At 42.3% G+C, this 14,805-nt stretch overlaps 1 protein-coding gene and 1 pseudogene across 1 annotated transcript; one reads left to right on the top strand and one right to left on the bottom strand.

Moving 5' to 3' along the window:
• Positions 1–675: 675 nt before the first annotated feature.
• Positions 676–7,335, top strand: LOC118400376 (protein QNR-71-like). The gene is made up of 12 exons (XM_035797181.2): positions 676–820; positions 3,367–3,462; positions 3,561–3,707; positions 3,849–3,995; positions 4,245–4,406; positions 4,568–4,873; positions 5,006–5,881; positions 5,985–6,164; positions 6,261–6,363; positions 6,490–6,695; positions 6,809–6,899; positions 7,155–7,335. The coding sequence occupies exons 1-12, from the start codon at positions 763–765 to the stop codon at positions 7,306–7,308; spliced, it is 2,526 nt and encodes an 841-aa protein (XP_035653074.1). The 5' UTR covers positions 676–762; the 3' UTR covers positions 7,309–7,335.
• A 143-nt stretch (positions 7,336–7,478) lies between these two features.
• Positions 7,479–13,059, bottom strand: LOC118400377 (tubulin alpha chain-like; annotated as a pseudogene).
• Between the last annotated feature and the right edge of the window lie 1,746 nt (positions 13,060–14,805).

The following is a 14,805-nucleotide window of genomic DNA, read 5'->3' as shown; positions in this document are numbered from 1 at the left end:
CATTCATTCAATTTCCTAAAGAGAGACATTTGACCTTTGCAAACTCCATATGCTAGGACAACATCAGCAAAAAAACAGCCAGCCTGCTCAGTGCTCACAGGCTGTAGCAGAAATGGATGTTCCAGCACTCAGGTAACGTGTGCAATAGGGCCCTCAGTTGCTGTGTATCCTGAGACAACACTCCAACACACTCATCATCCTTACTTTGTAAGCTATTGCTTTTTTTCACACCACAACTACTAGGCCACTAATTCCAGAAGGTTCCCACTATCTGATGAAAATGGGAAACCTAACTTTCTGTACTTGTTAGAGAAAATAATTTTTCCAAAATCTGATAATTTCTTCAATTCTTCAAAATAAATGAAAGTACGTCGTCAGTGGGAAGATGACATTACTGATGATTTTTTAAAATGCATTCTGGCATGTGGAAATATGTTTTCTGAATGGATGGTATCACTAAATTAAGGTTAATCCCTAAAGCTACTGTAACTATCCAGTTAAACATGTGAAAACATAATAGCATTGCTAACAAAGTGTGTGTCTGTCTATTCACGCAGTTGATAAGAGTGGGAGGGGCTGGTTTGTAGACTTCCTATGATGTCAGAGGTGAGAGGCAAGTTTATGGTAATTTATGGTCCAAGACTCTTTTATAGGGAATCGGACATCCTACCACAAATCTCTCCGGGTGGTGTGTTGTTGGGTTTTTAAGACTAGGACGAGGGTTAGGAACTGGGCAAAGAAGGACACACACAACCACGCACAATGAAGACTGTACTGATAGTACTAGTATTGGCTCTCTTGTCAGCAGCTTTAGGAGCAAGTGAGTATATGGATTATTTTCTGCATGAAAATATCTACTTGCTAAAACACAGGTTTCTCCATCCCATCTTTCTTGAATTAAGTGCAGTGTTGGAGGAGAGATGTGGCTGATGGTGCTGAGATTGAAATAATGGAAGAGATTATCATTGAGCCTTGCTAAGTACTCACTGAGTAATTAGAAATAATTTAGAATGTCCACAGCTTTCCAGCTGTGTGTGAAATGACATTTGTACTAACAATCCCCTTTAGTAGTGACATGTTTGTGTTGTTTTATATTTCCCCAAATATAAACTAATTGCATTTTTTGTATTCCATAAACTCGTACATTTGACTAATCAATACGTACAATATAACTTGTCTGATGATCCGTCAATCTTCATGTTATTAATAAGAAACAATAATTAATTGTATAGTTGTTTATATACTAATGGAACTTGGACAAGCTCAACTAACGTAATTATTCAGTAATAGTGAATAACAGTGGTCTCTCTCATATCGTTCAGTTGTGTAATATCTTCAACTTAGTTTGAATGGTTTCTTTTATTCTCAGGGTCTGTGTAGAAACCTGAGCTCTAAAGCCGGAATTTTGGAACACTGTAGGATTAATAATAATCTATGCATTACTCCTCTATACACTGCATATATACTCAAATATCTGCATATAGTAAAGCGTTTCAATACCTGGTGAATATACAGGACTACCAGTGTCTGAAATTACAAAATTTTCAAAGAGTATACCAGTACAATCTTCTACGTATTAACATCATTTGTGCAAAGAATTTCATAATGAAGATCCTGAGTAAATGCACACTAAGTTTTGACATGAGCTCATCATACAGTTCATTTTGGTATCACATATTACCAACAATTTGGTAAAACATTTGGTAAGTAATAATCATTAATCTCACCCCAGCAAGATTTCAAACACGGTGTTATATACAGTAAAATAGCATGTCCAAAAACTACTGACATAGTGTGACACAGATTACATGCTCGTAGTCAAGGATAGCGCAATCACATGCCAAGTTGTCTGCACTCCAAGCCCTAAAACTCTAATGTGTATCCTGGAGTAAGGGGAACACTTTATCTCAGCTCTCAACAATAAAATAGATTAACTATCAGTACTAATTAATTGATTAACATCAGTACTAATGTTCGAATTTCACTATCAATCATGGTTCAGAGTGTATTATTTTTATCTAAGTTTATCTAGCAATCTAGCAATGTGTTGCATCTGATGGATATCAAACCAAATCACAAACAGTAATTAACTTGGTAGGAGATATTGGTGTTTTCATCAGAAATCAGTTTGAAGTGTGACAATCTGATTAATGACTACACACGATAATGGTATTATGGCTCGTCATTATGAATTAGAGCTTTAGGAATTTGCATTCCTGAGGTTGTTGAAGCTGAGTGTGACTGTACAGTATCATATGGGGAATACAAGGGGCTCACAATAACGGAAGATAATGTAGGTGTTGAGGTTTCCTAAATTCTTAACAAACTTGTGCACGCACACACACACACACACACACACACACACACACACACACACACACACACACACACACACACACACACACACACACACACACAGGAACAACAGTAGGAGAATAAGGCCGCACTGATGTCTGAGCTCCACAGAGGCTCCCCCCTCATTTCAGCAGTTGGGATTACTGCTGCCTGCGCTCAGCTGACAGTCACATGAAAGGGATTGAGGGGGATTGCAGGGTCCGTGTGACTCACACCACCTGGAACCCCCACCTCGCTCCCTCCTCCCCCTTCCACAACCATCAAAGAAATACCTGAACTACTCGCCAACGCTAACTACATGTCAAACTATTATTTTTGTCCTTCTTTCAGTAAAATGTTGGTAAATGTCTTTGTACACACCCCATCATACGCCCATATCCCAAACTGTAGTGTTATGATAATAACTTTTCCTCTACCCAGGGTAGGCAACAGGGCAGAGAACACTTCCCCGTAAAATCATGTGGTCATAAAATAGAATAGCCAGGGCTGTATTTTAGTAAGGAAGGGTCAGATACTGTAGATTTGGAGATCAATATATTTTAGAACAGTAGAAATTGTCAACATTTTCAATAAGCATTTGAGTCGGTCTGAGTAGTAGATCTTCGCATGACATTCACCAAAAGACATTATAAAAATAAATGCTATTTAATTAGCCTGGTAGGTAATGAGTTCTGGGTGCCAGGATCCTGATCCTGACCAATGTCTAGACAAAGTCCTAATAAAAGAGCATTTTCAACCTCAGATTTACGTCTAGAGTTAGTAGTGCAGTGGTCAACTGGTCTTACAAACAGATTTTCCGTTTGCGTTTTTGCTGATTCCTATTGGCAATACCTCACTATACCTACTGGAGATGCTAAATAACAGATAAAACCTCAATAATATGATTCATGTGAATGGATACCATCTCATGTAGTAGTAGAAGTTCACTATATCAAAGTCTGATCAACAAAAACGATTAGGAGAACGAGAGGAAAATGACCCTAAAACTGAAAACCCTTTTCTTTTTTTCAGAGCCTAAAACCCGCTTTACACGCTACCGCTCATGGAACTCAGGAATATATCCAGTGTGGAAAGATGGGGACTCCCGATACAGAGACTGTTGGACTGGTGGGTTCTCACTTTATTGCACTTTTTTATAGATCAATCACTTAATATAGAAACATTAACCAATTTCTATTGATGTATTTATCACGTTCTGTCACCAGGTGGAGAAGTTACATTCGATGTGAAAAATGATGCACCTACCCTGACTGGCGCAAAGGCAACCTTTAATATCGACCTTCGCTTCCCATCAAACCAGACAGTGCTTCCTGATGGACAGGTGGTGTGGGCGCGTAACTGCACTGTCAATGGTGAGCTCTTCTTCCATATTCAACCACTATACCATACCCCACTGACCCCACAGTTTTGTTGTTGGTCCTATAGGCCTGCAGTCTTTTTCTGGTGTCCCTAACCTTTTATGTTGAACTGGGTGTGGTGTTCCTCTGCTACAGGAACACAGTACCGTCAAGGCCAGGCTGTGTATCCCGACCAGGTCTCTGGTCCTTCAGGAGAGTACAGCGGAGTCTTCCCTGATGGCACCCCCTTCACTGGGACCGCAGACAGGAAACCACACTACGTGTTTGTGTGGAAGACATGGGGTAAGGACAGCTCTTTCATTTACAGACATTCATGTGAGAAAATGCTAACACAATAACACAATGATTTCTGGTATTTACAGAGCTGTGCACAGTGTGCACTGTGAAATCAGTCCTTTCATAAGAGGGTTGAAAGGACTAATGAAGCAGCTAATGTTCTTGGCAGTTTTGTCAACACAAGATTTGATCATCAGGCCGTTCATTTTTATAAGCGCTGCTGGTTTTTCTAACTACTGCTGCTTTGTATCCCAGGACGTTACTGGCAGGTGGCGGATGGGTCCTCCTCCTCTCTCACCATCGGCACAGACAATGTGCCCCTAGGCTCTTACAACATGGAAGTAGTCATCTACCACTGCCGGGGCAAGGACAAGTTCATCCCTCTGGGCTACGCCTCCACAACCTTCTCCATCACAGGTGGGCAGCTGGAACCACAAAATCTTATTTAAACCAAAATTCAACCAACCCTAATTTGACTTCAATTGATCATTTGAAATAATTTGAATTGACTCTCACAAACCTTCACAGCATTGATGACACAACGTGACGTCTTTTGCCTTTGCTTTGTGCCTCCCCAGACCAGATCCCCTTCGCAGTGTCACTGACTCAAATTAACGATGTGAACGAGGCTGACCAGAGCTTCATCCAGAATCGGGCCATTGCCTTTAGCATCAGCCTCCACGACCCCAGCCAGTACCTCAGCGCCTCAGACGTCACCTTTAACTGGGACTTTGGTGACAACAGTGGCACCCTCATCTCCAGGGAGCACCAGGTCACACATACATACCTCAACACCGGCACATACAGGCCTCAGGTGGTCCTGATGGCAAGCATCCCCAACGGCTGTGACACACCTGCAGACCCCACCACTGCCAGCCCCACTGGTGAGAGACATCGATTTTCTATTTTACAGCGAATCCATTTATTGGGTCCAATTTTCCCTTTACAAAAGTCAATGCTTATTCAGTGTATATAACAGTCATAACTGTTGCCTTTCTTCTTGTGTTTTCAACCAGTGATGCCTATGGATCCCTCCGGTGCTCCTGCCGTTGTTATGGTGGTCTCTACCCCAAGGGCAGCTCCAGCTGACATCGCCCTGGATGTGCCTGCCTCTGAAGTTGCCCCTGCTGAGGCTGCCGACACAGCTGCAACTGACGCTGATGCCACAGACACAGATGCAGCCGAAAACCCAGCCATAGCTGAAAGCACAGACTCAGTGGCAGCCGAAACTGCAGTCGAAGCCGGTGGCACAGCTGAAGCAGCACCCACAGCTGACGACGCAGGCGCAGAGGGAGTCGAGGTGATTGCCTCAGCAGCAGATGATCCAGCCGTAATCCCAGCAACAGAGGACCCTGCCTCTGTCCCTGCAGTAGAAGCCGATGCCACAGCAGAAGACACGGCTGCTGCAGCCATTGAGGTCCCTGCCCCTGTGCCAGCTGTGGAGGGAGCCACAGCTGCCTCCGTCACCCCAGCAACTGAAGAGGCAGCTGCTGTTGATGCTGATGCAGCAGCCGAAACAGCAGTGGTAGATGCGACGGCTTCAGATGTGCCCACCATCAACGCTGCTGCTTCAGTTGCTCCAGTTGCAGAGGAAGAAGAGGCCACAGTGGACCTGATGGCCACAGTCCTCCCAGAGGTCCCAGCTGTAGCCACCGTTACACCCGTGGAGGAGGCAACCGTAGTTGCCGATGCTGAGGTGGTGGCTGAGGTTGCGGCTGCAACAGAGGTAGCCCAGGTCGAGACGGTGGCCCCTGCTGCTAACGTCATTGTTCTTGCCGCCACGGAGGCTGTGGTGGAGGTGGTGCCAGCTGAACTTGCTCTTGAGGCCGAGGCAGAGCTAGAAGCAGAGGTCGTAGAGACAGTGAATGAGGTTGCAGCTGATGCCACTGCAGGTAATCAGTTACTTAGTTACCTAGTCATTCTGTATACAAACAAAAACATGATTTTATCCATTTCATAATATTATTAACTTACTGTATTTTTGTTCCTCTTCAGCACCAGCAGCAGTGACTGCTCCAGTGGAGAGTGAGATAGCAGCAGAGACTGAGATAGAGGCAGGCACAGAGACACAGGTGGCTCTTGTTGTGGCTAAAAGACAGGCTCCTGAACTTACAGCGGCTGACAACTGTATGATATACCGCTACGGCTCCTTCTCGACCGCTGTGGACGTTGTCCGTAAGTCCACATATGTCCAGATACTGTAGTCACAATTGAGATGTAAAATGGTTGCTGGTTGCTAATAATGATCTCTCAATCAATCTCATTTCTCAGAGGGTATTGAGAGTGTGGAGATCACCCAGGTGGCCAACGTGGTGTCTCTGGCCACTGAGGTGGTGCAGAATGCTGTGGACCTGACCATCACCTGCCAGGGGAGGTGAGTAGCCAACTAGCAGTGGAAACAGTACCCAAGGGACCGTGCACATTCCTATTGAAATGAGTATTTTGAACATTGCCATCACCTGCACTTTATATCTCCACCTTCTCTTTACATATTACATAGCCTGCCCAATGAAGTGTGCACCATCATCTCGGACGAAGACTGCATCACGCCTGTGGAGACCATCTGTAGCAACGTGACACCCTCCCCAGATTGTCAGATGATCCTTCGCCAGTTCTTCAACGACTCTGGAGTGTTCTGCATCAACGTGTCCCTGACCAATGATGTTAGTCTGGCTGTGGCCAGTGCTAAAGTTAGTGTGACTGTGGGTGAGTGAAATTAACGAACATGTACATAAAACTTCATGAACTGTAAAAACCTTTCCATTTGACATTTCACTGATCGTGGAGTGTACCATACCTTCCTCGAAATGTGGTTGCAGGCTCCAACTCCTCCCCAGCAGGCACTGTGGCCGCGGTTCTGGGTGTCATGGTCCTTGTCTGTGTTGCTGGTGCCATTGCTTTGACCTACAAGTGAGTGAAAGACAGTTCTAACCACTGTAAAAGTAAACAAAGTCACACACTTCCTGGTTTCTCCAAATTGATCATTGATTTTTGTTCCACAAAAACTAGTGGTCCACTGAAGATAATTCCACATTATATCCCATGCCATTTCTATCTAAATAAATTAGTCATTTTGAAATATTATGTGCGGTTTTATACAATATAATGCACATCTTATTTTTTAACTGTAGCATGAATGCCAGCTAACTTGTGTTTTTCAACCAGGCGGTTTAACCAATACCGTCCACTGAGGGAGGACTCAACTGGTGGCAGCATGGGAAGCTCTGGAAACACGTCTGTGCCGATGCTGCTGTGGAACCTTCTGAGCCGACAGTCACCAGGAGAAAGAAGCCCACTGCTTCAGGGAAGGGTGGTGTGAAAACTCATAACCATCTGCACTGATAAAGCACACACTCATGCATGTTAACACTTAAATATCACTCAGACACACATATCCACTCAGTAACTCTGAAATACGCATATACATGTTAACTCATTGCAGACTCAGACACACACAGCCACCCTAATGCAGAGACAAAATGCAACAAGAACACTGAAAGCAACTTTAATAAAAAACTATAATGTATTAGAAATGTATACATTTTCAACACAGAACAAAAAAGAAACCCCAAAAGCCAAAATAATGTGTTTGTTTCTGCCGTTGCATCACTTGTGACAAAAAATTATATTTATTTTGACCCACATACTTTTTTATTTAAGAAAAGAAAAACTGATGAACGTTTACAAAAATGTAGCAATTTATGCTGTGCTTTTTCTGTTATTACTCACTCTTCCTTAGAATGTAATCATAATGACTGCCTCTTGTAACCTTCCAACACATTCATTTTCTTTGTTAACTGGTCTAATTTGAATTGCCAAAAAAATCACAGCACTGTGATATAACATATATAATGTCACCCCAAAAATAAGCATTAAAATGTAAATTATGTAAGAATCTTCAACTACCGGTATACCTTCACATTTTCCTAGTCCTATCTAAGCTTGCATTCTTGCTTTTGTCCTCCATGCCCTTACTAAACTAGCACTGATTTTCCTGTCCAAAGATCAAGAAATATAAGTGCGTTGAGTGGTTTATTATTGATGTGAGTCTTGATGTCTATTCAGAATTGAACTGTTTTGGGTGTTATCGTTACATTGCCACCAATAAAGAGGAGGAACCCATTCCTGAAGCAGAACAGAGGTTTGGCCACAGGGTGGCATAGTAAAAGTACTGTAGCATTGAAAGGAATTGAGTGAAGTCTAAGGAAAATAGAGGTATTGAAGGAAAGTCCATGCAAATTATAGAACTCTAATTGTCACCACAATCAATACTAAAGCTGTCTCTTCTTATTGTAAACCAGTTGATGTCAGAAGTAAGATATGATTTACATGATTAAATCTAAAGAACAAGCTATTGCTTTTACCTTATGTATTTCAGATAAAAAATGATATAAAAAGAACCATGGGGAAAATGCAATGATGTGTCGGTTTGAGATAAATAAAAAGAAAGGCACAACTCTATTCCATTAAAAAATTAATTTCATTTACTTTTGATTCTTTTGACATTGCTCAACATTTCTGTTGACATTTTCTGTAGAACGATGTAACAATATGTATGTACATGGTTATTACACTGCACTAACAATAGTTATTATTTATTCTTGGGAAATACTGTGATAAGTCCTGGTGAGTAGCTGATGAAGATCCATTGAATTTAGTTGAAAATGTTTTAAAAATTTAAGTAATTTATTATATATCAAAGTCAGAAGAGGACAGAAAGTTGCAGTGTAAAACTGTAAAAAGTAAAACCATTGCAACACCATAACATTCCCTGAACACAACAGCATATTTCCTTAACCAATTTCGGCGCCAACGAACATCATGGCATTTACATTTTAGTAATTTAGCAGACCCTTTTTTCTAAAACAATTAGGCTTAAGTGCCTTGCTCAAGGGCTCATAGATACATTTTCTTTCACCTGGTTGCTCTTAATCGCTAGGCTACCTGCCGCCCTATCTATGATGTGTGACAGTGCTTGCTAGCAATTTCCAACACTAATAAGGAAAGTTGAGCCATATTAACTTGTAACCAGTGATAAGTTTGCTTGTCATTTGACTAGGGCGGCAGAGTAGCCTAGTGGTTAGTAACCGAAAGGTTGCAAGTTCGAATCGCTGACAAGGTACAAATCTGTCGTTCTGCACCTGAACAAGGCAGTTAACCCACTGTTCCTATGCCATCATTGAAAATAAGAATTTGTTCTTAACTGACTTGCCTAGTTAAATAAAGGTAAAATAAAAAGGGTGAATCAATTCACTTTAATACTCCTCTCCCTCCTCCTCTCCCTCAATGGAATCGACACCCACCTCTTCATAATCTTTCTCCAGGGCAGCCATGTCCTCCCTGGCCTCAGAGAACTCTCCCTCCTCCATACCCTCACCTACGTACCAGTGCACAAAAGCACGCTTGGCGTACATCAGGTCAAACTTGTGGTCAAGACGGGCCCAGGCCTCTGCCACTGCAGTGGTGTTGCTAAGCATGCACACTGCCCACTGGACCTTGGCCAGATCTCCACCAGGTACCACAATTGGTGGCTGGTAGTTGATACCAACCTTGAAACCAGTTGGGCACCAGTCTACAAACTGAATGGAGCGTTTTGTTTTGATGGTGGCAATGGCAGCATTTACATCTTTGGGCACAACGTCGCCACGGTACAGCAGACAGCAGGCCATGTACTTGCCGTGACGTGGGTCACATTTCACCATCTGATTTGCTGGCTCAAAGCAAGCATTTGTGATCTCAGACACTGAGAGCTGCTCATGGTAAGCCTTCTCTGCCGAGATCACTGGGGCATAGGTGGCCAGAGGGAAGTGGATACGGGGATAGGGCACCAAGTTGGTCTGGAACTATGTCAGATCAACATTGAGGGCACCATCGAATCGGAGGGATGCAGTGATGGAGGACACAATCTGACTGATCAACCTGTTAAGATTAGTGTAGGACGGACGCTCGATATCAAGGTTCCTACGGCAGATGTCATAGATGGCCTCATTGTCTACCATGAAAGCACAATCAGAGTGCTCCAGGGTGGTGTGGGTGGTCAGGATGGCGTTGTAGGGCTCAACAACGGCTGTGGACACCTGGGGAGCTGGGTAGATGGAGAACTCAAGTTTGGACTTCTTGCCATAGTCAACAGACAAGCGCTCCATCATCAGGGAGGTGAAACCAGAACCGGTGCCACCTCCGAAGCTGTGGAAGACCAGGAAGCCCTGGAGGCCAGTGCACTGGTCAGCCTGGAGAGAGAGGGAGGAGAGATGTTTCAGGTCATTATAGTTGGATAAAGATAGAGAATGTACAGAGATGCAGAGTGTATGTTAATAAGAGTTGTCACCAGTTTGCGGGTCCTGTCCAGAACAAAGTCAATAATCTCTTTGCCGATGGTGTAATGCCCACGGGCGTAGTTGTTGGCTGCATCCTCCTTCCCAGTGATCAGCTGCTCAGGGTGGAAGAGCTGGCGGTATGTTCCTGTGCGCACCTCATCTGGAGAAATAAATACTTGTTAGCTTTTCCCAAGACTAAGGAGATAGACCAATGTTAACAGAATGTCATTGTTTCAAGACAAAGTGATCTTACCGATGACAGTGGGCTCCAGATCTACAAACACAGCCCTGGGGACGTGCTTGCCAGCTCCCGTCTCACTGAAGAAGGTGTTGAAGGAGTCGTCTCCTCCTCCAATGGTCTTTTCACTGGGCATTTGACCGTCCGGCTGGATCCCGTGCTCCAGACAGTAGAGCTCCCAGCAGGCATTGCCAATCTGGACGCCAGCCTGACCCGCGTGGATGGAGATACACTCACGCTCGAGAAAGAGGAGAGAGAGCAATTTATTGGATCCCACTGCACACAATCAAGGTAAATGTTAATGATGTCACCAAAGCGTTCTCATGTGTATTTATAGCATCAAAATAGTATCCACTCTCCATAATGTCTAATCCAATGCAAATTAGATTCTTGCACTCTTTTCATTTAGTATATTACTCATTTATTAGGATCCCCATGAGCTTTTGCTAAAGCGGCAGCTACTCTTCCTGAAGGGTGAACTGAAATTCAGTAAGGTTGCATTTTCACGCACTGCAGCTATTCCACACAATCATTCCCACTGTTCTGAGAGCATAAATGGCATTGAGAAAGTGGGAAAAATGGGAATTGTGCCATTTAAAGGTACTGCCCCGAGATTGAAGTCTGCAGCAGAGAGAGGATCAAAAGCTGCAGCATGGGCTGAACCATGATGAATCACACAACCATCCCCCCTCCTCCCTCACACTCCTCCCCTTCCCCCTTCCCTTCCTCCCTCCAGCTACACCCTACTGTTCCCAAGGGATTTTCTTGCAGATGTCCGTTGCTAAGCAACTGGGAACTAGCAGGAAACCGTTTGTGGTTTTGCAAAGGAGGGGTTGGTTTGTGCACTTTCCATAAAAAAATTATGATTTAGATTTGTCTATAATGTGCATACACCTAGGGACACTCAACAGCTATGGCGCTCTATAATATCTATAGGTCATTGTACAGAACTAACTGCAGATATTTTCACCAATCCGAAGGCTATTTGATTTTGCTCTTGGGCAAATCACTCACATCTCATGTTGCAAAATGGAATACACTACAGATTCTACAGTGCATAGATTTAACAGTAATGCCATTATAGAACTAGTAGCCTTTTATGTGCAGCGAGTACACTTCAACCGGCGACTGTTATATCAAATTTGCTTCTCTCTGGTTGGAAAGAAGCTGCCTGGAGAGCTAATCTAAACATGAACATGGAAAGACCAGGGTGCAGCGGGCTACAATGGCCTATACACAAATCCATGTGAAAAAGACCACCTCAGAGAAAAAGCTCCCCACCAGCCCCCATTGATGAACTAATAAGGTTCACCTAAGTCTGTTATTTTCCTATATAGGCTACTTCCCTCCGAAAATAAAGAGTTAGATCATTTTAAATGGCCATTGGAACGTCAATATTGATTAAACTGTTCCACAGTAAGTAATAGTTTGGTAACGTTGGTTTGTTTCTAGAACTGTTCGGTACATTTGATCAATGTGATCCCTTTTCTGCCTATTTCATTCACCTTACCTTGTATCGCTTTAAGGCTAAAGTATGCGCACCATTGGAAATTTGAGGGAGGCCAACAGAATGTGTAAACATCCACCGGTGCCTTCTAGTCAAAATCAAATTAACGCATCAAATTTACATAGAGTAGTTTATAGCACACCGCATATTATAGACTATAGCCTAACATTGATGGCTATAGTACTAGATATTAAACTACCGGAATGTGTCAAAATGCTAACTATCAGAATAAATCTCTTCTCAACGTAATAGTTAGTCTCCATTTCAAGGTGGGCGCGCCTCACACGACCATGAAAATGCACTCTATCAAGGCGGCAGAGGTTTGGTTGATGAGATCTGGAATGTTCTTCTATCCCCGGTTCGTTAACGCCTTTAAAAAAATATTTGGTAGTCAAACTTGAACTTGGTAGTATTTTATAATAGCAAATTATATTCGAATGACAATTAAGGCTAAGATAATTCGTCTGTATCGTCCTCGGTCCGTAGCCCGCCAAAGGTAACGGGAATCAACTCACGTCAATCACCCGAGCTTTCCTTTTCGCAAAGCACAAAGTAACGAATGTTTCAATTGAATCGACATGAGCATCTTCACTATATGAATTTGTAGTAAACATACAATTGAAAATAAGGTTCTATAGGCAATAGTGTGTTTCTTCGACAGTTTGAAGCATATCCTATCATATTATGGTGGTCAAATACATCAGTGACCACTTACTTCAGCCACAATATGAATGTAGCCATATACTCTATGAAACAAAATGTTAGGCAATGTAACGAGATTGATGGAGTGGATGAGTAGCTAGCACCACCATGAGTAAAATGAGAGATGAACACACAACATAAATAAATAAACAGACAACTTTCTAAATGTAAACTGTACTCACCATTTTTTACTGACAGATATGAGTTTTAGAGAAATATAAAAAAATAAAAAAAGTTTAAATAATGTTCTATTCGGTTGAGAGAGAAGTTACTTTATCCGACAGTTAAGAGTCGATGTAGTAACTGATCTTAAACACTGTGGCGCGTTAGTATTTGTAGAATCGCAAGGGGGCTGAGCCAGCAACATTAATAAATTAGGAAGAGGAGAGGATCTCGACAGCGTGCCTAGGCATGAGGCCTATGGTGAGAGAGATGCAAGCAGCAGGCAGCCTTGTGAAAACAGTGCATTGTTCCTGTTTGTTGTTTTCACAAGATTTTGCCACATCATTTATTGCAGTGAAAGGAGTACCATTTGGAGTATGGTCAGCATATACAGTACCTTCAGAAACTATTCACCGGTTTTTACTTTTTCCACAGGTTGTTGTGTTACAGACTTCATTTCAAATGGATTAAATTGAGATTTGTTGGTCACTGGCCAACACACAATACCACATAATGTCAAAGTGGAATTATGTTTTTGACATTTTTACAAATTAATTTTAAAAATGTAAGCTAAAATGTCTTGAGTCAATAAGTATCCATCCCCTTTGTAATGACATGTCTAAATAAGTTGCATGGACTCACTCCCTCATCTCTATACAATTATCTGTAAGGTCCCTGAGTCGAGCAGTGAATTTCAAACACAGATTCAACCACAAAGACCAGGGAGGTTTTTCAATGCCTTACAAATCAAAATCAAATCAAATCAAATGTATTTATATAGCCCTTCGTACATCAGCTGATATCTCAAAGTGCTGTACAGAAACCCAGCCTAAAACCCCAAACAGCAAGCAATGCAGGTGTAGAAGCACAAAGAAGGGCACCTATTGGTAGATGGGTAAAAATATATTTAATATCCCTTTGAGTATGGTGAAGTTATTAATTACACTTTGGTTGGTGTATCAATACATCCAGTCACTACAAAGATACAGGCATCCTTCCTAACTCAGTTGCCAGAGTGGAAGGAGGTCAATGGTGACTTTAAAACAGTTACAGAGTTTAACAGCTGTCAAAGAAGAAAACGGATAATCGATCAACAACATTGTAATTACTCCTCATGACTAACCCAGTTGACAGAGTAAAAATAAGTAAGCCTGTACAGAATAAAAATATTCCAAAACATGCATCCTGTTTGCAACAAGGCACTAAAGCAGTACTGCAAAAAATGTGGCAGTGCAATTCACTTTTTGTCCTGAATACAAAGTGTTATGTTTGGGGCAAATCCAATACAGGACATTACTGTGTACCACTCTCCATATTTTAAAGCATAGTGGTGGCTGCATCATGTTATGGGTATGCTTGTAATTGTTAAGGACTGGGGAGTTTTGGGGGGGGGGGGGTAAAACATAAATGGAATAGAGCTAAGCACGTAAAATCCTAGAGGAAAACCTGGTTCAGTGTGCTTTCCAACAGACACTGGGTTACACATTTACCTTTCAGCAGGACAATAACCTAAAACACAAGGCCAAATATACACTGGAGTTGTTTACGAAGAAGACAGTGAATGTTCCTGAGTGGCCAAGTTACAGTTTTGACTTAAGTCTACTTCGAAATCTATGGCAATACCAGAAAATGGTTGTCTAGCAATGATCAACAACCAATTTGTCAAGAGCTTTGAGGAGCTTAATGGGCAAATGTTGAACAATCAAGGTACCCAGAAAAACTCACAGCTGTAATCGCTACCAAAGGTGTTTCTACAAAGTATTGACTCAGGTGTGTGAACAAATGTATTGAAAATGTATTTCATTTTCAATTACATTTGCAAAAAATGATAAAAACATGTTTTCACTTTGTCATTACTGGGTATAGTTTGTAGATGGGTGAGGGGAATAC

The sequence above is a fragment of the Oncorhynchus keta genome, chromosome 21 (assembly GCF_023373465.1).
Source record: "Oncorhynchus keta strain PuntledgeMale-10-30-2019 chromosome 21, Oket_V2, whole genome shotgun sequence".
In the NCBI taxonomy this organism is placed as follows: domain Eukaryota; kingdom Metazoa; phylum Chordata; class Actinopteri; order Salmoniformes; family Salmonidae; genus Oncorhynchus; species Oncorhynchus keta.
Note: the sequence above shows the minus strand (reverse complement) of the source record. Positions and strands in the feature narration are given on the sequence as shown.